Source organism: Labrus mixtus, chromosome 2, assembly GCF_963584025.1.
Source record: "Labrus mixtus chromosome 2, fLabMix1.1, whole genome shotgun sequence".
Taxonomy (NCBI): Eukaryota; Metazoa; Chordata; class Actinopteri; order Labriformes; family Labridae; genus Labrus; species Labrus mixtus.
Genome location: NC_083613.1, coordinates 19401824 through 19426090, shown reverse-complemented (window position 1 = coordinate 19426090; position 24267 = coordinate 19401824). Strand labels below are relative to the sequence as shown.

The 24267-nt window shown below is 37.8% G+C and overlaps 1 protein-coding gene and 1 long non-coding RNA gene across 3 annotated transcripts; one reads left to right on the top strand and one right to left on the bottom strand.

Annotated features, from left to right (window-relative positions):
- The first annotated feature begins 1635 nt into the window (after positions 1-1635).
- Positions 1636-12683, top strand: LOC132987807 (vascular cell adhesion protein 1-like). Of its 2 annotated transcripts, XR_009675756.1 has the most exons (6): positions 1636-1823; positions 7981-8268; positions 8399-8731; positions 9626-9883; positions 10880-11367; positions 11567-12683. XR_009675756.1 is itself a non-coding variant. In XM_061054739.1 (5 exons), the coding sequence occupies exons 1-5, from the start codon at positions 1751-1753 to the stop codon at positions 11056-11058; spliced, it is 1131 nt and encodes a 376-aa protein (XP_060910722.1). In that variant the 5' UTR covers positions 1636-1750; the 3' UTR covers positions 11059-11548. The 2 variants fall into 2 exon arrangements, 1 of the variants encoding a protein (XP_060910722.1); XM_061054739.1 differs by lacking the exon at positions 11567-12683 and having other exon boundaries at positions 10880-11548.
- A 4642-nt stretch (positions 12684-17325) lies between these two features.
- On the bottom strand, positions 17326-19771 carry LOC132987803 (uncharacterized). The gene is made up of 3 exons (XR_009675755.1): positions 19520-19771; positions 18458-18511; positions 17326-18063 (listed from the first exon to the last, which is right to left on the bottom strand). It is a non-coding gene; the product is annotated as an uncharacterized LOC132987803 (long non-coding RNA).
- Between the last annotated feature and the right edge of the window lie 4496 nt (positions 19772-24267).

Below are 24267 nucleotides of genomic sequence, written 5' to 3'. Positions count from 1 at the left end.
ATTTTGTTTCACTAATAATGTTTCTAATCTCCAATGACTCACAATCTAAAAAGATTCACTAGATATTTGGGCACTAAATAAATTATTTAGCGAAAAATGAAATGCAGATGGTGGACAGCAGAGGGGGATAAAGGACTTAAAGTAATAATTAGTCACATAGAGTATACAGTGACATCCTGAAGGCAACCTTAAGAATTCACCTGCTAAGATGTGCTCAGGTTGACTCAATATGCTCACAAAGCAAATCAAGCATGGAATAATATTACCAGACAACCATGAGAAGTTCATTCAAATTAATTCATACCTTTTACATTTCTTTATTAAAGTTATGCAAATAAAAATAAAATGTTAGATTAATGTAAAGTATCCATCAGCATGAACTAATCCTATTCTAATCCAACCTCCTCAGTTAACTCATGTGACAGTGATCGTGTTTCTGTCATCTCTGATCTAAATGTGCTTGTTGATTCATCTGAAGATCACGTTCTGCTCAAGCAAGAAATCCCCTTTCACACTCAGCCTGAAACGTCATCAGAAGTTCAACTTCCCCTCAGTTGACATCAACTTCTTAGAATTGTTTCACTTCCATTTTTCTTTTAAGACCTTGACAATTTATTATAAATACTTAATTGCTCATTTAGTGGAGATCTTAAGACTTCAATACAGTTATTTTCATTAAAAACCTAATTTGAAGACAATACTTGTTTTGTTTTTTTTAACTTTAATCTATATTGGCGAAATGGAGAGGAATACTCTGTCAATGTATAGATAGAGAAGACATCTTTGCACTGGAGAGATGTCATCCTTGTTAACATGCTTGGTTATATGTTGCCTATTTCACATGAGATTGTGAGAGATCTTCAGCCAGCTGCTGTTTCATCCTGCCTCTGTTTATGTGCAAGTGTCAGACTGTTTAAACTTACAATCTCCACAAAGAGCTGGCCTACATCATTACTGTGAACTGGAACATGCCTGACTGCTCCACCTTATCCCAAACAACTATAGCTCTGAAAGAACATGCACAGACAAGTTTAATAAGGGTAATGAGTAATTAGATTAAAGACATGGAGGTGAACTATTGAATTTGAGTGTGTGTGTGTGTGTGTGTGTGTGTGTGTGTGTGTGTGTGTGTGTGTGTGTGTGTGTGTGTGTGTGTATTTCCTGTTGAGCCAGTTTTTAATCTGTGTCTGTCTTTAACATGTTGGGGTGATGTCAGGAATACTCTCACTGGAAATGTGTAAACTATCATCATGTTCAAATAACCCCCCAAGCAGCTTAGCACAGCAGGACTTCAAAAGCTACCAAACCATCAAAAAAGAACAAAACCTACATACCAGCCCCCTTTAAGACTTCTCAAACAGACTTTAGTGTCATTTGAAAAATCCACACAGAAAATGAGAATGAAATTTAACATGCTGTGGGCAAGTGTTTTCATGTTGAATGGTAGACTATCTGAAGCTCGGTGGGTGGGTAGGGCTATAAGTTCATTCGGGGTCATAGCTTTTCTAAAAAGTCCTTAAAAAAAAAAATAAGATCAGCCTGAGGACGTCGCTGATGTACATGTCCCAGTCCTTCCCACAAAACAGTAACGTGATTGTAAAAGCTACAGTAACCTCGGTCATCTCAACAAAATTAAAAGCAGGGAGTGGACTTGGGGGGGGTTTGTCCAGCGCCTTAACTTTCACTCTTGTTCTCGCTCCAGGGTTAACCTTTCCGTTAATTTACCTCCAATACCATCAGGAAACACACAATGCTTTTCTGTGAAGTGATTTTTGTTTTGTCTTTGATGACATTTCTACTCGACTTCCACGCGTCGGGCTGTGGTAAGTTTTCAGAAATGTAATTTATCTGTTCGTCTGATCGTTTGCCTTCTGTTGTGCTTCCGGTAGACTTGCTATCAAACACGGTATCATAGGCTATTATGTTTTGTAGGCTATTATTGTATGAGGGACAAAAAATTACTAAAGTATAAATAAGAATATTAAATAAATAAATAAATGTTGGGAGAAATGCATACAATAATTTATAATTAAATAAATGCATCAATAAATATATAAATGCTGAAAACAATACATCAATGAATAAATAATAAATACACTTTGTTAATGAAAAAGGCTATTTATATATTTTACATGTATTTATTCATTTATTAGTGTATTTCTACAGTTATATATGTATCAATGCATACATTTCCACATTAATTGAGTTATTAATTTATTTCTGTATTTTTACATTTACACATCTATTTATTTCTGTGTCCAGGTTGTAAGAGGAAAAGTATATATGTAAATTTGCTTCTGTGTTTTTCAAAATTGACCAATCCTACTTCAGTAATGTTACGACGGCCCACTTAATTTACATATGTACTTTTCCTTGTACAACATGGACACAGAAATACATAAATATATGAATATATTTATTCATATATTAATTTTTATATTTATTGTTGCATTTATTTATATATATATATATCTTTACTGATGCATTTATTTAGCCTATACATTATTGTATGCATTTCTCCCAACATTTATTTATTTATTCTTTAGTCATTTTTTGTCCCTCATATTATTGCGTAGGCTATTTATATTCTTATTGCATGTTTCTTTATGTTTCTGTCATTAAAATATAGCCTATTCACTCTCTTTTATTCTTAAAACCTAGTTGTGACCGGATGTAGTGGTGGGCGATATAACGATCTTATATCGTAAAGGATTTTAACTTGCTGACGATCTGCCAAAGCAGAGAGATCGTAGAACCAGGCTAATGTGTTTATTCTATCACATTAGATCACACTCCTTCTTTTGCTCCGCAGCGGTGAAAACGAAAACGAAACTTAAAAGTAAAGTCCGCAAAAACAACTTAATCTCGGTTATATGCAACTGTTCTGATATTTTTCCAAACCGACACGCTGTGAGCAACAGTTAACTTATCTGCATAGTGTGCAGAGTTAAGATTAGTCTACATCTCAGATAGCGACACGGAGAGACGTTCACAGTCAGAGACAGACAGGGCGGAGCTCAGACAGTCAGTGGAGATATAACCCCGGTGTTTAAAATGTTGCTGTCGGTGTTTTCTGCTCTCTCTCAGTTTTTAAAAGTTACTTATCAAGCCTCTCCACCAGAAGCTCACCTGTTGTGATAACGGAATCTGTAGGGATTAGGCTAAACGATGTTACAAAGCAGCAGGCAGGTAAGAGTGAGTAACCATGGTGACTGTACTGCGGTCAAGCCAGCCGCTCCTCGCTTTTACACGGTGAAGTGAGCTGCCCCTAAATTTGAAGTGCTCACGGATTCTGATCTTTAAGGTAAATGCTCCGGACTCCAGAGTGAGCAGGAGTAACAGACAGAGAGAGCCTGATTTTGACCCGTTATTAATCTCCTTTTCCAGGCAAAAGTGATAAATGCCGAATTCTTACCATAAAACTGGCTATGAGATACACGTGTATGAAACGGGAGCAAACAAAATACTGTTCAGGGAATAGCTCCGGAGGTCGGTGAAATTAGTTTGAGAATAATACTGCGAGTCAAAATAAGGTGTTTTCCTGGGAAAAACATATAAAAAAAAATATGTTCTTACATAAGTAGACAATGATTCTGATATGGTTGGACTTAGTACTTCTTAGACTACATGCACAGGTACTATGAAGTACTTTTACTGTGTACTTTTTGAGAAATCCACCGTCAAGCTCCCTTACACTGCACAGCTCTGCAGTGTTTTGAATGTGACAGTACCAATTTGATACGCTCTTTCACAGCTACATGTTGCACTTTTAATATTTTGCAATAAACACACATACAAGCATTTTTCAAATATTAATAATCTTTCACGAATAAAAAATTACTATTGACATTTTTTTTACATTTATTATAAACATTGACATTTTCTTAGAATATACATATGAAATTACAAAGACTATGAACACCAACAACTATATACATCTATCTTTTTTCTTCAAATTTGAACCAATACAAATATTAACAAAGATTTAAACAAATAAAAAATAAAATACAGCCATCAAATTAAAAATATGAGATACGTTTTGTCCCAAGCGCTCACATGTCTTTATTTGGTAAGACCACATGACATTTTTAAGTGTTTTATTTTCTGCCCTAACTGCAAAGCGCACAATCCCAATTGTTCACCCTTGCATGTTGGAGTTGTTGTTTGCAGCATGTTTGCAATAAAATCCAACTCCTTATAATGTAATTGTATTATGTACTCAACAACTGAGCTCCTATCTCCCATGAGAAGACTTAAATCTAATATCATTATTGAGCATATGCATTTATTTTTTAATTTGTGGGGGGAATGATGATGATGATGATGAAGAAGAGGTTGGTTTTTGAAAGAGTACAATCTCTGGTAACACATGACAGCTTCTTTTTCTTGATTTAGTGAAAATCCTTGTAATTTCAAGCATTCTTTTTTTCCATATGTGCCATAAACTTGCTTACTTTCTATATCTTTGAATTATTTAAAAATATTTTGTTAAAGTATCAAGGGGTTGAGGCTGGACTGAATTTCATTGTGTAGTGATCTGCAATGACAATAGAGGATCCATCCATCTATAACTAACAAAGACCTTGGCCCTCCAAATCCTTCATAAATACTGAACGAGAGGTCTCGTCCTTAACTATTCGAAAATAAATTATTTTAGAATAGCATAATTTAATGTGTTTGACTCTTTTGAGCATGTGTATTCTAAAAGGTATGATTTTTATGACATTGCTTATGTTTATGATACATTAAAGGAAGAATATGCGACTTTTTGATCCAGTAGATGTCGCCCTTGAGCACCAGCATGAAACCAAAACAACTCGAGCTGCATTGTTCTGTTAGTGTGCTAATGGTAGCACTCTTTTGTTTGCTTGTAGCTTCACATTGCATGTAAATTGACACAAAATTACCATGATCTAAAAATGCTTACGTGACATTCAAATAAGCAGTGAGTACAGTATGTTATTCTTCTTTTCTATAGTCCCTCACTTACAAACAACTTTTATAAGCAAGGGGATGAGCCGGCCGGCCGTCCCGTCCCATCCATGTAAACACGGTGTAGATACGGCTCAGACAACATCACAGACGGGGGGACTTGGGTGTCACACTCATTGTAGACAGTCAGACACTCACAGCGATATTTACAGAGGATATACTGAATTTCTGCTATATTTACAGTATGTGTAAAATGTCGCACATACAGCCTTTGAGACCAAATTTTAATTTAGGAACATCTCTGTATAGAAGTGCTACCGGTTTGTGCCAAAAGTACAGTTCAGCTCAATACATGACAGTAATGTGAAGGCTGAAACTGATTTGATGCGTTACATTAACGCTCACTGGACTATTTTCTGTTTACATTGCACTCTGTTTTAGACTGCAAATCATGCTCATATCTGCACAACTGCACAGCTCCTCAACATCAAAGTCAGAAAAAAAGAAGACTCATGATTTATAAGGGACTTTGACAGTGGATTTCTCAGAAAGTACACAGTAAAAGTACTTCATAGTACAGCTGCATGTAGTCTAGGAAGTATTAAGTCCAACCATATCAGAATCATTGTGTACTTATGGAATAATTTGTTTTTACAAGACATCAAAGTCAGAAAAAAAGTCATTATAGTGCTTTATTATGGACTTTGACAGTGGATTTCTCCAAAAGTACACAGTAAAAGTACTTCATATTACTTGTGCATTTAGTCTAAGAAGTACTTAGTCCAACCATATCAGAATCATTGTCTACTTATGTAAGAAAATATTTTGTGAACACCTTATTTTGAAAAACGGAAGTTACCGCAGACTCGCAGAATTATTCTCACACTAACTTCCCCGACCTCCGAAGCTATTCCCTGTACAGTATTCTGTTTAGTCCAGTTTTATGGTAAGACTTAGGCATTTAGGGCACGGTCACACTGGCCATCCGTACCGTGCCCAAGCAGGCTTCAATGCTAAAGTCCAGTTCGTTTGACCAGTGTGACCGCTCCGTATCGTGCTCAGGCACGGTACACTTCCTTGGCTTTGGCACACTTCGGAGAGGTGTGTTTCGGCACGGTACACTTTATGCACGAGCACAAGCACGCGGGTACACAATGCTGACAGCCTTCATTATGGAGAAATCCAGAGTTTCATGGCTGTATCTGAATAACACGACTCAATATAAGACACAAAGTAGCTGTCATGCGCTGTGTTGTTCTCCGATGTGCGGGCCGTTGTTTGCGCGGCCGAGTCCACGCAGACAACGGCGGGGCAACGGCGCTGCGGGGGGGAGGGCAATCGTGCTTGGGTACAGCACGGTACGGATGGCCAGTGTGACCGCGCCCTCTGGCCATTAGCATTTCACGTCATCGCTCTCTCTGTTTGTTACTCCTGCTCGCTCTGGAGTCCGGAGCATTTACCATAAAGATCAGAATACGTGGGCACTTCAAATTTAGGGGCGGCTCACTTCACCGTGTAAACTCGAGGAGTGGCTGGCTTGACCGCAGTGTGACTGTCTGTCTGTCAATCAACAATGTCCCGCCCCCTCTATGAATTAAACTCTTCTGTCAGTAAAACTTACTTTGATCATGTGTCACAGAATGAACACATTCTGTATTATGTTTGATTATGTATAAACCAAACTAAAGTTAGTCCAATGATGTCATAAAAAACAACAAAGGCTGCAGAGCCTGTATGTAGCTACAGCTGTAGGAACTCTGTAGGGCTAAAATAGAACAGAAACACAAGAACTCGAAGTCTACATGTTTTTAAATGAATGCATCACTGCATAAAAAGAGGACACATAACTAACTCCTAATTTCAAAGTGGTGAGGAAAGCCTTCAAATTGTGCATAAACATCGATCAAATCGAGGGAAAGACATTTCTGTTGCTAAAGCTGTTCTGGGTGGGAGACTTCCAGACATCCTACAAAGATGTTTTTCAAATAGATTAAACTTGTCAGCGCAGTTTTTGTGCATTTAAAAACATTACAAAGGGAAATAAGTTTGGTTGAACTGGTCAGTAACTTGCAAATTTGTCTAAAGAACAGTATGAAAAAAAATTGTGATATGATATTTTTCCCATATCGCCCACTTCTGACCGGATGTACATTTTAGACAAAATGTTTAGTGCAAATGATACTGTATTGACTTAAAACATATCTTTTTCTTATAATCTGAATATTTTCTTAGCTTTCTCTCAGCTATGGGGCTCCTTAGTGTTTTTGTGCCCAGGCTTATTGCCATTATTGCCATTGTTGATGTTGACCTAAAAAACAGAACCTATAGGCATTTATATCACGTATGATAGGCTATATTTAGAAATAGGCCTACATTAAAAATGCAATGTAAAATTAAAGCATTTTTAGGCTTGTGCAGGTTTAGCAGGACTGCACTGTGTTTGTTTACAGATGGATGAGATTGGCTGGAAACACCATGAGTAATAATAATAAAATAATTTATACTTTATTGGTCCTGCGAGGGGAAATTCATTTTTACACTCTGTCTAGTTAACATGCTACACAAACATGCACAAACAGGATCCTATGGACATGCACTAATGGAGAGGTCTCGGAGTGAGGGGGCTGCCCACAGCGGGTGCTCCTGAGCTGGTGGGGGGGGGTTAGGTGCCTTGCTCAAGGGCACCTCGGCAGTGCTCAGGAAGTGGACTGGTACCTCTCCAGCTACCAGACCAATTTCCGGACTTGGTGACCCTCCGATTCCCAACCCAACAGACAACCCAACAACAACCCATCCCAACCCCCTACAGACTGAGCTACTGCCGCCCACAGTAGACCACAGAGTAGACTAAATAGGAAGAGCTATCAGGAAGAAAAAAAAACTGGCCTACATTAAAAGACCAGACAGAAACACTGTTATAACAACATAAGTTATGGTTGATAGACACTGAATGGCTTCTTAAATAAATATGAGCAAAATTACAGTTTTGGATTTAGACATTTGTTTTACATTGTTCTCAAATCTTCACTCTTCTTGTTTGTGTTACAGTTTTCAACTGTAAAGATAAACCTGTGTTCACTCCATCCCGGCTTGTCGTCAAGTATGGTGACCCAGCGTCTGTGATCTGCAATGCATGTCAGCAAGAATGCCTCAACGAATTATTTAACTTAGAGCATTCTGTGGGAAAGGCAACAATAAACGGAACCACAATTTCCTGGAATACTGATAATTTAACTGAATGGACAGCTCGTCTCCAGTGCTATTACAATAAGGCTGCTGAGAATGTTTCTGATCCTGATGTCCAGTGTTGTACCACCCTGCCCCTAACCTTATACAGTAAGTAAACCTGCTGATGAACTAAATGAACAGAATACTGTTGCTTGTGTGACAATTGTATCATTGAGAAACAAAATAATATGCCTATTAATGTATTCAACCCAAGCTCTCTTTCTGTTTGTCTCCACAGAGCCCCCAGATAAGGTGTCCATCAGCTTTACTAACCACACCGGGCCATTGATAGAGGCTCATCCGTACACTCTGCAGTGTACAGTACATAATGTTGCTCCTGTTGAAAAAGTCAAGGCAATCTTCTACAGAGGACATTCAGTTGTTGGTCAAGTACAGGTTCTAAACAGTTATGGGGGAGAACTAATGACTCATTCCTATACTGTGGACGTCGTCCCCCTTAAACGTGAAGATGGTGCTGCGTATTGGTGTGCAGCAGAGCTTGTCCTGGGACCTGAAGGACCACAGCCCCCTCCAGTGGTGATATCTCAAAACATGACTACCACTGTATACTGTGAGTCTGATAACAAAAATCTTCTTTTTCAGTTATGAAAAAAATAGATTTTCATCAATTTCTTGAATAATTATTGAAGCAATGGGTCACATGACTACTTGGTATGCAAAACCAGTTGTTTGTAATCATGACCCAGCACATTTGAATTAACCAACTCTGCATTCACATTTACAAACTGTAGAGTCTTGTCAAGTGTTGTCTAACTTTGATTTGTGGGCAACCATGTTGAATTCTCAAATTTGGCACTGTGGCTGTTGCCATCTTAGTTTTTAAGCAGGAAGTGACCATATTTGAACAAAGGGGTAAGATAGTCATTTCTACACTTATGTTCTAGTTAAGATCGGACATGGTAGCAAGTTCTCAATCACAAGCTAAACACGTTGTAGAGAATCATGAATTTTACTAACATTGAATCAGGAAATACCAAATGATCATCTCTCAGTGTTGAAGAAGACATGAAACGAGCAAATGAGACCATAGGTTTATTAAACCTAGTCAGAGGTAGTCTCATTTTTTCATAGAGTTACATTATACACTGACTTCTTCGGTCAATAGAAGAATGCAGGTTTGAGGCACGTCCACATTGGCATTGCGTTTAAGACACTGAGGCTTCATCCTCTTCTTTTGTACAGTCAAATGTTTGACAAAAATAGCTATTAAATAGATCTGTGTCCGTCAATAAAGGAATTCAGTTAATTGTGAAAAAATATATCAAGCAAATGCCTGAGTAGTGAATAAATCAGGAGAAATAGGAGAAAATGTTGCGGTATCCTCCCACACTGCTCCTTTATAACTCATTGTATATGTGTTTAAATTAATATGTATATATTTTAAAATTGCTCCCATTTAATCCTATGACGTGTTATGTTTCACCCACATTTTGTTAAAACACAGACGCGCCTAAGCTACAGGTGTCAAAACATCCAGGGTTGATCACCATCAATGAAGGAAACCAGCTAAAACTGGATTGCTCGTCTGATGGAAACCCGAGCCCCTCATACAACTGGACGCTTCCATCGGGTAGCCTTCACCTCTCCTGGAGCAGCATCCTCACTTTTGAATCTGCAGCTGCTGAACATGAGGGCATGTACACCTGTACTGTCAGCAACGGCTATTGGAACTTCACTGAGGAGTTTCATGTGAAAGTCCATGGTGAGTTTTACATTTTTACATGTCCTCTCTTCAGTGATGTGATTGTTAAATGAAATAAATCAGAAATACTGAAAAGCCATGTTACTTTCAGGTGAGAACATGACAGCAGAAGGGATCATTGCATAGATCACGTTCACACAGTAGCCATTTTCTTCTGACATTCTGCTCAGATTGGTTAATGCTGCATCATGGATGACTGGCATAAATGGTCTAGCTAAACTCTAACATATAAAACGATAAAAGATGATAAAAAAATAATTTATCTTCTCTTAACTTCACAATCTATTTTACTGAACACTGTGAAGTCTAATACATACAATAGTTACAATTATCAAGATGCTAATTCTGTTAGCCTGTTAATGACAATTTCCATTATTATTATCTTGACTTATTGCTGGGTTCCAGGTTTCTGATTGAATAGATGTTAGAAATCTAAGAAAGCCTCATCATTTCCCAACTTCCAAACGAGGGGGCTTGAAAAATTAATGAGTATACAGTATGATAACCCATTAGTATCTATCAAACAACAGCTAAAGTCATTATTCTAACAGTGCATCCTTTTTTAAAATGTTTTAAATATTTCAGGGAACGCATGGAAACACTTCACTTTGTAAGGTTGTTAAAAATGTGATACTTTGATACTTTTTGATTCCATGTGTTTTGAAACACTATTATTTTAATCATAGATAGTATCGAAAAGTACCAAAGCTTAAAAAAAAAAGACAGATCTTCAGTCACATTTTAACACACAGCTGCCAAGAGCTAAAGAGAGAGAGTACTGCCATTTCAACAGTGTGCAAGAGTTTTGCTGCAATTTTTAGTCATTAAAAACGAGAAATTTGGGTGCATAGGACTTCTGTGACTGTTGCTGTGGTATGGAAACAGGTTGTTTAAAATCTGATATCGTGGCATCAGTGGAACCTCTGTGTTGTGGCTGTTTTTGTTGAATAACGTTTAATCCCTCCCCCCCTTTTTTTTTTACCCATCTCTTCACAGCCAACAACATCGTATACATTATAGTTGGTATTCTATTTGCTGTTGTTCTGCTTGTCATCATTGGTGTTATCATATGGACCCTATACTACAAAAACAAACGAATGGGACAATACGACCTGATTTTGAGCGTTTGCCGCTTTCGCCGCTCACCACATTCTGCCGTGCCCACCGTAGAGTGAAGAGTTGTAAGTCAAGAGGCTCCCCTGTGGCTGAAGCAAACCATGAGCCACAACTTCACCTGTTTGAGCCTGGTGAGCAACCTCTTCTACATCTCCCACTCCCCCTTGTCCTGTTCTCTCTTTGTCCTGTATTTAGATCAAATGTCTTTATTTGTCTTCAGACAATTTGTCTATCCTAAGCACTGAATGAAAAGAAAATAACTTGCTCTATTCACACTGAAACTTAACTTTTGGTAAAGCTCAGTTGAAAACTGTGTTCACTGTTTAAGGAGGGATGTACATAGTTTAGAGTATTTTGTGAATTGGTGAGTGAGTGAACATTTCTTAGCTCATATCTTCTGATCCGGTTTATCAGATAACTTATCTGACACAGCAGGGTTATGCTGTCTTTTTATGTTCCAGTCAGACTGAATAATGACATCTCTCTTTCCGTGTCTGTAGTGGTCAGTTCATTTGTTTCTAATAACGATAAAAGACAGGTCACATGATATTTAACTGCTCTTTTCAGCAGGCCACTATATTTTTTATCAAACATTATTCATATTGGATAAAAGGACATTGGTCAAAGACTATTTTCAGTTCCAGGGTAATATATATTTGATGTTATTACACCGGCTATGTCTACATTCTCCTAGTATTGGTGTAAACTTTACAGATTTGAGTTTAAGTAACTACTTGTTAGTTTGTTTGTTAATAGTTTGGTAAAATGGAAAGACGCTGTTTGAAGTTGAGATGTTCACTCTTATCACATTAAAACAGGTTTCTTATGTGAACTGATATGAGGTAAACCTCAAGAGTGAAAATGGTTTATAAATACAGATGTTTAGATCCAAAAGAACTTTGTAATATTGTCCACTGCCAAATCTCAATCAATTTCAATATAAAGTGAAAGTGCTGTTATAGAGGACACATTATACCCCTTTTGTACCTTTTCAAACAGTCCCCTGTGGTCTAAATGAAACATCTGTGCTGTGCTTTGGTCAAAATATAACATGAATCAAGCACCAGAGGAGGTTTGTGACCCTGTATGAACCAGCTCTCTCAGAGCGCTCCGTTTTGGGGTGTGTGTCTCTTTAAATGCAATGAGCCCTCCCTGAGTTTTCCTAGTCTACCAGCTGATGTGAGTTATATATTCTATTTGTTGTTGTGTTTTGTTGCTTAGCTAGTTAACTGTATTCTATGATTTTATTTTGAAAGCTCAGGTATTGGTGAAGCCTAAAAAGAAAAAGGGGTAGGACTAGTTTTTTTCACTTCATCCTACACCATTTTCCAACATGGACTTAAAGAAAATACACAACAAAATGAAGTTCTCATTGTTATTTTCTTTGTCTGTTTGTATATTTTCTTTGCTATTTTTAATATGTTTTTAATAAATATAAAATGTGAAATGAAAGAAAAACGTGTAATGCTATAATTATCAACAACTGTTGTGCATCTTGGCCAATATGAAAGTTCCCATAAACAAAGTGTAACTGTTTGTGATTCTTACTGTTTAGTTTCATCACTCTGAAGGACTTTATTCCTAGAGGTGCAGGAAGTGTATTGTTATTATGTGAAATTATATAAGCTTGATTTTGTGTGTGTGTGTGTGTGTACTCGCTTGAATAAAATACTAAGCTCCAAAATGTATTGTTTATTTTATTATGTGAATAAGTGAAAACCCTATGTACAAACAATAGCCTATATTCAGTGTCTTTAAGAGATATTGTAAGTAATTTAAAGTAATTACAATGGCATTGAACTAAAATGGAGCTCAGCGTAAGTTCAGATAGGAAGACTGGTTATATTCTAATTCATTCACAATTCACAAATTCATTCATCCTTTCACTTCAACCTAAACTACTTCCTCTGTCTACCTGCTCTGGTGATCAGCTCATAATGGGCGTTTATTCTTTAAGTACGGTAATTAACCAACCAGATTCGGGCACAACCTCTCTCAACCAATCATCCTGCTGCGGCAAAATGCTAAAACAGTTCTCTCTCTACCACAGTCATTCTGTCATTTCAGGGCAACCACTGCAAACACACACTTTACCAATACATTAATTCGGGCAGTGGTAGCAATAGCTTAGCTGCTGAGTCAGCTCAAAAAGGAGAAAGTAATCTCCACTCATTCACGTTGTCAGCCTCACGGGAATAAGCAGGTCACGCCGGTGCAGGAAGCAGCCTGATCATCTAAGCTATCTGCAGTCTCTGGTCATCTCCAAGCTGTCTGTCACAGTGTCCGCACTCCAATTAATATCCCCGTCTCAGCGTCCCTCACGATTACAGACAGGTTGCAGTCTGCGTCAGGTTCAACTTACAGTGAAACCACACAGCTTCTGGTCTCCGCTGCTTGGCAGCACAGGTGAGCAAACATCATCGCTGTTACCTGCGGTCTCAGGTAAAAAAAAAGGGGGAAACTCTCCGATACCTTTACTTGTTACGATAGAAAGGCTATCACTATGTTTGGCACTGACTAAGTAGGCTATTATTTATGATGAACTAGGGGAATTAGGATCATGAGGAAGGTTTTGAGTAATCCACATTTACTCGAGTACCAATAAATAAAGAACCTTAATTCAAAGCTCTTTAGTAAGTTACTTCTAATCATTGTACAACAGGCATAAATTGACTGTATCAGGAGTTTAAAGGTCCCATATTATGCTTTTTCTGGTTTTATATGCCCTTTAGTGTGTTTTCCAAGTGTCCTGTGCATGTTTAGGCACATCTATGTGCAAAAATTCAAAGTCCGTGGAAACGCGGCTTCTCCTACGTCCTCCTGTTAGCTGTAGCATTAGCTGCATGTAACGCTCGGTTCTAGCCCCCCTCGATAAAAATTTGTCAGTCAGACGTCATTGTCAGTGTGAGATCACTGATCTAAGTCCATTGGCTCATTGTGGCAAGCCCTGCAGCTCATGTTGAAATTTCAGAGACGCGTGCTGAGCAACTGACCAATAACGACAGAGCGGATCGGCAGACCAATCAGAGCAGACTTGGCCCACGTGGGGTCTAACAGTGTGGGCTCAACAGAGTGCAGCTGACGGACTCAGAGCGTAGAGGGAGCAATAGTGATGGGAAAAGCAGTTATTTTCAGTGTACTGAATCAGTAGAATCAGTTCAGTGAAGTGATTCGTTCAAAAGATTTGTTCACCGAATCGTTCAGTACTTCTCCGCAGCTCTGTCTGTGAACCAGAATTTAATAAGCTGAAACACGGCCAAACATTTAGTTCTGCTCGCGATCGTACTGAGAACAGTCGGTGGTGAATAATAAACCAATGAGCCGAGAATTTAGTTGGATAAAGTTAAAGTTTGCAAACTGAAAGCTGCTAAGACAATCACATTTATTTTTCCCCGACCGTTCTGTTCAGTACGTTCAGTACACGTTCAGTTCGTTCACTGAACGAGAGCTCCGCACTTCCTCTCAGTTCGTTCAGTGATTCATGTCGGAGCTCTCGTTCAGTTCGTTCAGTGATTCATGTCGGAGCTCTCGTTCAGTGCGTTCAGTGATTCACGTCGGAGCTCTCGTTCAGTTCGTTCAGTGATTCATGTCGGAGCTCTCATTCAGTTCATTCACTGAACGAACTGAACGAGAGCTCCACCTCCGAGTCACTCTCTTCCTCTCAGTACGTTCAGTGAACGAAACACTGACTGAACGTGAACAAGCGAGACTGCGAGTCACCAGCCTCAGTCGCACACACACACACACACACACACACACACACACACACACACACACACACACACACACACACACACTGTACTGACTGAGGAGAGGAGGGAGGGCGGGCTTTGAGCGACTCTTACGGTCTAGAGAGAGACATGAGAACAAGTGATTCAGTTCAGTTCGTTCACCCAGATGATTCGTTCGTTTTGAACGAATCGTTCACGAACTACACATCACTAGGGAGCAAGGAGGAGCAGTACATGAAAACAGACATTTTTTTCAGCTATTGTGAACGTACAAAAGTAGGTACATAGATTAAATATACGAACCCCAAAAAGGGCATAATATGGGCTCTTTAAGACTTTCACGTTCACTCAGGGTAGTTCTATGTATTTTCTTCATTTAACCAGGAAAACGTCAGCCAGTCATTCTAATAGGCTAATTGTAGAAAAGGCCCCAAAGTTACATGTTAAGGTTTTTGCTTTATGTTAAAATAGTGTTTGATTCCTGTTCAGTTTAATGTGATGATATTGTGCTCAATAGGGGAGAGGTGTCACCTGCTGGTCATATAGTGAATTACATCATGTAGTAATGAGCAGTGTGCATCAGTCGATGACAGATGAGCCATCAGTGTGCAGAGTAATTACTTCATAAATTGGTTGTGCGTGAATGAAAAGAGTGAGTACTTACCTGAAGTCTTATATGTGACATTGTGTGTTCTTTAATGTTGAGGCGAAGTTGTTAACTCCCGCGGAGCCGGAGTTTAGAGCTTAGTGGTTCGGCGTATTCTGGAAATGCTAATTAGCTGACGTCACGGCCCCGACATGGCTTGCTAACTGTCCCCCGGCTTAGTTGGAGCCACACAGTAGTTGAAAAAGAGTCATGTCGAATTCATTACATGTTTGTGCTTAGCCTACCTAGTGCTAATTCTTTCCCGTGTTAATATTAATGTTATTTTAGTTGCCTGTTAGTTACAAGGTTTGCGAAGTGTTGCTCTCTGCACGAGGATGAAAGTTTGATGTCCGTGCTTCACAATAAAAGCATCGTAGTATTTTTTTACCGTGCTTCACAATAAAAGCATCGTAGTATTTTTATAGGGGAATGATTGTATGACTGTTAAGCCTACGATAGCCTTTCTGTGTTTAATACTTTAGGTTAAAGAGACATGTAGCTTACCTTTATTTATTTACATATTATAACCTATTACATTACTGTATAGTGTTTTGTATGTTATAGAGGTAAGATGAAGCATTCAGATTTGTGTTCCTTAAGTATATATTCTGCTATTTTTTTTCTTATAGAAAACCACAACAAGACCCAATACTCTGTCATATTGAATGGCCACTGAGATGCCTGTATTTTGTTTCACTATGAGGAAGAAGTAAACAGCCATTCAACCAATTCTGCACTCTTGTTATTCATATTCTGGAATAAGGCCTGAAGTGGTGTTCTGGCCGACACACCTGAGTGAATCCAGTGAAAAGCAACAGACTAGTGTCCCAACTGAGTTTAGTTTTATTATCTTCATTACACTAATAGTTATTTTCCAGCATGTACGGCTCATTATCTCATTCCCCTGCTGGCGTCTCGCTCTACATGCCTTGCAATCTCTGTTTTCAACAGATGGTAGTCATACTAATGTTGTACAACTAATTGAACTGTTCCTGATATGAGGTTTGGCCATAATCACATTATGAAACTCTGAAATTATAAAAAAATTAATGAATGAATAAAAAGTAATACGTTTTAGTTAACAAACAATACTTCTTACTTGGCATGCTCACATGTTAACTCGATTGTCACCGAGTTTAAAATCACCTCTCTGTTATAAAATGTTCTTCAAATAGATAAGCTAATACCTGGAAACATCAATGTAGATGAAGAATTTAACAGACTGGAAGTGATTTGCTCATTTTAAACCATGTAACAGCCAGAATATCACTAATTTAAAGAGAAAAAAAGCACCACAAGGTGGTGTGCTGTATGTTTTAGTTTTAATGACAGAAAGTTGTTACTCTCTGACAGCCATCTTGCAGGCATGTAAGACGGGAGAACACTCAAATTCAGCGATTAGTTGGTGCAGGGCAAGTCTTTATTACTGCTAAAGTATAAGCACATTTAGCACAGCATAATATGAGAGCTGGTTATTGTCCACAACCTCACGATTCGATTTCGATTCTTTGTGTCACGATTCGATATTGATCAATATGCTTTGATATCGATTCAACATTACACATAGGTGAGAGAAATACTGAGATCACAGTACCTTCTTATGTTTGTTAAATAATTATGTTTATATTTGTTTAAAAAAAACTTACTCAAAAAATTTAATTTATATTTGCATTACTCTAGAATAAAACATGAATGTACAGTATGAGTGCAAAAATGTGCGTGACTTGAATTCACAGCACCCACAGTGCCCCCAGTGGAGAGGGGTGTCATTACAACGGGAAAAAAAAAATCGATCTCAGGATTCCTTGAATCGATATTGAATTGGGTTAAGCAAAACAGCTGCTTAATACATGCTCAATTCAAACCACAAACCTCTACAACAAACAAAAACTACAAAGAGACCAACTGTACCAAACAACAATACCAGCTACAAATAATTCACAGGTTCATAATGTTTTATGCTTTTTATTCTCTGCGCAGGTTTAGGTTCATTCTCAGACAATGTACATGACTGCATGAAAGGTTTCAGTACTTCATGGTTTCTGTTTTGTTTGTTATGTTCTAAGATTCAAAAGATGATTTATTTATTTTTTCCATTGAAAGGCACAGTGTGAGATCAAAGCATTCTTAACTTGCCCAAATTGCACAGTTACAACATAGTTACTGACAGAACAGATTTGCCTACTTCCTCAGCACAGCCTACAGAGTTGATATGATTGAGGACACTTCTGCTGAGGGCGGTAAGGCCCACTGTTGACGCACATTTCTTTGTTGGATCGGTTTAGTACGCGTGGCTCCTTGGCGTGAGTCCAAAAACAAACTAACAAACACAAAATCTTCCAGTTGGATATGCCAATCCTTTTAATTAGTCAACATAATAAAGATTTGTAAATAAAAGAAAAGAAAATGCTTGATTCTTGCCTCGGTATTCAACTTTCACCATGACGTGCCACGGTTAAAAACCATTCCTTACCTTCCTTGTGCGCGACACCTGCTGCTAATCAGCATTGTTTAAATAAGTTTCGGTTGCCTCGTTTTAAAGTGCCACCCCATAGCACCAATAACCAAAACACCAAAAATGGCCCCAACACCCACTAAAGTGAACTTCGAGATGTTCAACGGTCCAGGGTTTCCTTCTTCGTTGGGGTTTGTGTCAAGAGATGATGAATACTTCGGCTGAAGCTTATCTGTGCGGTGATTTAGGTGGAAGGGAAATACACAAAACAACAACCATTATTAAAGAAAAACACTTAAAACAAGTTAGCAAACAGTTGTCATATTTTGGTAAAGTTAGATTGACCACTGCAGCTAGCTTAGCACCAGCTAGCTTTGTGTAGCATAAATACTGAAAACAGAGAAACAATTAGCCTGGCTCAGTTTAAAGATACAACATGGGAATTAGTGGGCTGTATTTACAGAGATATTTTCTTTGGAATAGCCGAAGTACGACTTTATTCATAGAAAACGGCTAGACCACAAAACCTTGTTGGCTGTCAAGCTGTGTATAGCTTTGTTTGGGAGTACAGTATGACTCAAAATAAGGAAACAGATTTCAAAGGTTTAGCATAGAAATGTACTTACCTGAGGCTTGGCTCACGATGTTCCTTACTGGTCTGGATGGACTGCATATAGTTTCTATAATGCAGACATTATTTAGACAATCTAGATTTGAAACTGTGTAAAATTAGCAAACAGATATTTCATATTTGTATGATGATTTAAAACACTTAATTCTGTCATTCTGCACACAGACAAAACAGAGCTCGGGTTGCCTTTGGCTGTGCTTTTAAGATGTATAGAGGAATTTTTTTTTAATCAATGGAATCACTCTTATCTGCTGTAACTGATTGTTTTTCCTTGCAAATCGGGTGTGTATTTATAAATGACTGGGATTAATTAAATAAACAGATTTCCTGATTTAATAACCAGTGTAGCCATTTCCCCCAGTTTGTATGTGAATACAGGATTGTGTATTGTAATCTTGGGTAGTTTCCTTATGGCTCACTTATTGTCTTATACACAGTCTTCTCTTTAAAATTACCAGGAACAACTCAATATCATAGCAGCAATCTTTTTATGTATCCTTTATTTTAGCAGGGAGGACAAAGGTCTCTTTTCTAGGGGTGCCCTGTGAAGATCTTGAAGATAGTTTAACAACTTAAGGAAAACAACAGCAGAGCCACACAATCTGCACTGAAGGAGGTTTCATAAAGACTCTGAATTTAAATAACTTTAAAAGCAAAAAGGGAATTGTGAGATACTGACAAAACCCTCTTAACCATTTTATTTTGACCATCCAGCTACAAATTCAAGCGTTGCAGACAGCAGCCAAACAACCTGAGTAAGCCGATGAACTTACTCAGGTTGCATGAACACAACAGCATGCAACCCTTTACAAATTTGAACCCTATTAAACTCTATAAAATCTACTCATATTAAAACGAATCTACTTTTGTAAGAATAGTTCTGACTTTGTAAGCTTATTCGGTAAACATTCAGCTGACTTAAACAGGTGCTTAACGAAAAAAGGTTGATGTTTTTTTTTTATCAGATCTGCTTAAGTAATATTCTGTATTACCTAGTGAAAATTTCCAAGACAAAAAAGTATTTTTGAGGTGAAGTTTAGATGAACTCTTCACTTACCACAACTTGCCAGATGGAAGAGCTGCTGAACAATCATCAAAGTAGCTACTTGGATAAAGATACCCATACCCAAATTATCAGTTGTTACTTTTTTGGATGGAAAATAAAAATGTTGAAAATAAGGTGTTCCGAAAGTGAATGAGATGCTTGCTGTTTTTACTTGCTTTTATAGTGGACTAAATTATGCAGTACCGCCTCTACTGACATGCATGTTTTCTTCAGTTATGTCTTCAAAGTTGTTGAAAATGAAAGTGCAGTATTGGGTTTGGGTTTCCAGTCAGAGCTGATTCAAATTTAAGGTAATTTCCATGTCAAAACAAAAGTGAAAGTTGGTAATACAGAGGGGATTTCCTTCTCCCTCTGTTCCCATATTCTAAACTTGTTTTTGTTTCCAAGACAAAAAAGTATTTTTGAGGTGAAGTTTAGATGAACTCTTCACTTACCACAACTTGCCAGATGGAAGAGCTGCTGAACAATCATCAAAGTAGCTACTTGGATAAAGATACCCATACCCAAATTATCAGTTGTTACTTTTTTGGATGGAAAATGAAAATAAAAATGTTGAAAATAAGGTGTTCTGAAAGTGAATGAGATGCTTCCTGTTTTTACTTGCTTTTATAATGGATTAAATTATGCACTCTACTGACATGCATGTTCTCTTCAGTTCTTCATGTCTTCAAAGTTGTTGAAAATTAAAGTGCAGCATTTGGTTTGGGTTTCCAGTCAGAGCTGGTTCAAATTTAAGGTAATTTCCATGTCAAAACAAAAGTGAAAGTTGGTAATACAGAGGGGATTTCTTTCTCACTCTGTTCACATATTCTAAACTTGTTTTTGTCTTTTGGCTGCTGTTATAACAACCTTATTCGGAAAAAAATACACAAAGGATTATTTTGCTAAAACAACATACATTTAAAGAGCCCCATGGATTTTGTTGTGACTATTTATTCAGACTTGCTTTTTCAAAGAAGTTGCAATTTCACTAACTAGGACAGGTGTTACAAATCAGCTAAAACAACTTGAGGCCTCTTAAAACTGATCATAATGAAGGCATTATCGAGCACACGTCAGAAAATTGTATAAGTCGTTTAAACCAGTGGAAAAAAATCCATAAAATAAGAATCTATACAAAGATCACCACTTATTCCTCATTGCTATAGAAAATGTCATATAAAGGAATCCAAATACTTTTAAAATTGAGAAAACAAACTTTGAAGTCAAGGTTGTTATGTATCTGTGTTTGGGCAATATTGTCCAATACAATTATTTGTTAAAGTAAACAGTTGAAGAGTCATTTATTTAGTAAATAAACAACAACAAAACCTGTCAAAGTTGAATTCTAACCGGAGGTGGCTCAACTAACCTAACTGGCTCATTTGTCCCTTTTTCTCATAATCTAAGATTCAACTTCTCTACTTATGTATTGTGCTCCTCATACCCCGCTTATGATCTGTAGTTAGCTGTTTTTCATGTTTCTAGAGTGTGTTTGCAGTCTGCACAGGTGATGGTTAAGTGAATATAGGATGGCTATGTTAGCTTGTTCAAGAATCATCTGCTTGTGTGATCCAGAGTAGATGAACTGATGATCACCTGTCTACAGGGACATCAAGGATTAGACAGTGATGTTACCGTTATGCGGAGGTATTGTGGCAAGCTGCTGTGTCAATAACATGTCAGAGGCGACGATCTCAGTTTAACACACACGCAGCTGCTGTACTGTGCAAACCATAGCAGGAGAACAGTTTTATTCACACATGCAGTCATAACACTAGCCAGAGGTCTATAAGTGAGTCATCTCTCACACTCTTGGTGTAAAAATCGTTAACTGAATTCACATTCTGTATCACAGTGGAAATGGGCACTTATCAGTTATTAACAACCACACGACTTAACAGTGACTTTAATGTTTTTAACACACTTGTTCTAACTGGACATTTACAGTCCCATGATCTTTTGATCCACAAACTGTCCAAACTCAGAGCGACTCTCCATTCAGGGTTGCTACACTATTCCACTAAATGTCCATGTTTAGACTTCTGAGTCTTTGACTCATCCTTTAAAGTTTGATTTCGGACCATTAAAGAGCGCTCCTCTGTGCTTCAACTTTGTTGTGGGAAAAATGCAGCTTACCTGGACCCTACCACACTTTGATCAATAAAACAGTGAAGCAAAAGCTATTTCATTTAGAAAACTACCACAAAGCTACTGGAACATGTAGTTAAACAACTAAAGCAGCTATTTGTAGTGCTTTTACTGACCAACACTGCATTTTGATTAGAATTATATTAACGGACTTGGCTGAGCTGATTAAACAGTGGGCATAGTATAGCTGTTTGTCAGGAGGCTTAAGGCCCGCCTCAGCTCCAGCTCTTTGCCTTTTAAGCCCCTGCAGTAAATTTGAGACAGATTTTCCAATATGGCGACCCCATTGATTGGCTTCAAATGCTTGTATTAGAAACCAATGGGTGATGCCACCAAGATTACATCTATGTTTATATACAGTCTATGATACACACACATATGAAAGAAAATACTATTAATCACAAAATGTTAAGATTTAAAGATTATAGCGATTGGAAACAAGATGTGGAATTTTTTAATAAAAATGTATAATCTCCAATGACTCACAATCTAAAAAGATTCACTAGATATTTGGGCACTAAATAAATTATTTAGCGAAAAATGAAATGCAGATGGTGGACAGCAGAGGGGGATAAAGGACTTAAAGTAATAATTAGTCACATAGAGTATACAGTGACATCCTGAAGGCAACCTTAAGAATTCACCTGCTAAGATGTGCTCAGGTTGACTCAATATGCTCACAAAGCAAATCAAGCATGGAATAATATTACCAGACAGCCATGAGAAGTTCATTCAAATTAATTCATACCTTTTACATTTCTTTATTAAAGTTATGCAAGTAAAGTATCCATCAGCATGAACTAATCCTATTCTAATCCAACCTCCTCAGTTAACTCATGTGACAGTGATCATGTTTCTGTCATCTCTGATCTAAATGTGCTTGTTGATTCATCTGAAGATCACGTTCTGCTCAAGCTGTCTAGTTTTGTAACCCAACGAAATCCCCTTTCACACTCAGCCTGAAACGTCATCAGAAGTCAACTTCCCCTCAGTTGACATCAACTTCTTAGAATTGTTTCACTTCCATTTTTCTTTTAAGACCACTGGAGAGATGTCATCCTTGTTAACATGCTTGGTTATATGTTGCCTATTTCACATGAGATTGTGAGAGATCTTCAGCCAGCTGCTGTTTCATCCTGCCTCTGTTTATGTGCAAGTGTCAGACTGTTTAAACTTACAATCTCCACAAAGAGCTGGCCTACATCATTACTGTGAACTGGAACATGCCTGACTGCTCCACCTTATCCCAAACAACTATAGCTCTGAAAGAACATGCACAGACAAGTTTAATAAGGGTAATGAGTAATTAGATTAAAGACATGGAGGTGAACTATTGAATTTGAGTGTGTGTGTGTGTGTATTTCCTGTTGAGCCAGTTTTTAATCTGTGTCTGTCTTTAACATGTTGGGGTGATGTCAGGAATACTCTCACTGGAAATGTGTAAACTATCATTTCTGTATGCTACAACCTTGAGTTATGGCCAGCAGCCAGTAAACAGTGGAAAAAGCTCAGTCTGTCTTGCTGTGACATCCTGCCCTCTCTGCCTGCATGTGTGTTGGCAGCCAATAAGCAGAATCAGGAAGGACATCAGTAAAGTATTTACCCCTGAGTTAAACAGTAAGCAAACTGAATATCTCAACCAGCATTAGGTCGTGTTCACACTTGAGCGCCTTTTGAGCGCTAATGTGCGAGTGTTCTGTAACCTTAACAACAGGATCTAGTGAAAAGAACTAGAACATGAAAAGCTAGGTAAAATTCCATTTTAAAATGAGGAAACAGGAAGAACCTATTTCCCCCTTTTTGCCGATATGTTTACATGCAGATCATTTAAAGGTCACAAATTAACAAATGATTTCTTGTTTATTCAACACATGCCATCAAAAAGTTTAAACCTCCCTCTAAAAACAAATAACCCCCCAAGCAGCTTAGTACAGCAGGACTTAAAAAGCTACCAAACCATCAAAAAAGAACAAAACCTAAACCAAAAAAGACTTCTCAAACAGACTTTAGTGTCATTTGAAAAATCCACACAGAAAATGAGAATGAAATATAACATGCTGTGGTTATAGGATATCATTTACAGCTAACTTATAATGGTTGTGTGCAGATGTCCCTTGTTCTATTTACATGTCCAGGGATTTCAAACAGAAACAGATTTAACCTATTGGGATGTGGAGGAGCTGCAAATGTTATGTTTGGACAGACAGGTCAGGATAACTCTCTCCCCTTGTTTCCTGTCACGAGGATAAGCTGTGCTGAGGGGCTGCTTATGTTAGCTGTAATACATTTTGTGAGTGTGTTACCATATCAACTCAACAAAATAGCCTAAACAACAAGAGCTGAACTTCCTGAAATGTCAAGCATATTCTTCTCTGAGCAAGGCCTGTATGGTGTTGATTCATGTTGCTCTTTCCAAAAAATATGCCTATAAAGTTAATACGATTCTGAATCTGACATGTTGGAAAACAAACTTGAACAATAAATAATTAGGCTATAATTAAAATGAGCTCAAGGGTAGACTATAGTTGGCCATATTACAATTCCCGGATGGTTTTCTTTTGAGTTCAATGGCTCTGCTGCTCTTTTCCTAACAGTAGGCTATTGCCATA

Coding starts and splice junctions, on each gene's coding strand:
- LOC132987807 (XM_061054739.1), top strand. CDS start 1,751: ATGCTTTTCTGTGAAGTGATTTTTGTTTTGTCTTTGATGACATTTCTA. Junction 8,732..9,625: donor CATGACTACCACTGTATACT/GTGAGTCTGATA, acceptor GTTAAAACACAG/ACGCGCCTAAGCTACAGGTG. Junction 9,884..10,879: donor GTTTCATGTGAAAGTCCATG/GTGAGTTTTACA, acceptor ATCTCTTCACAG/CCAACAACATCGTATACATT.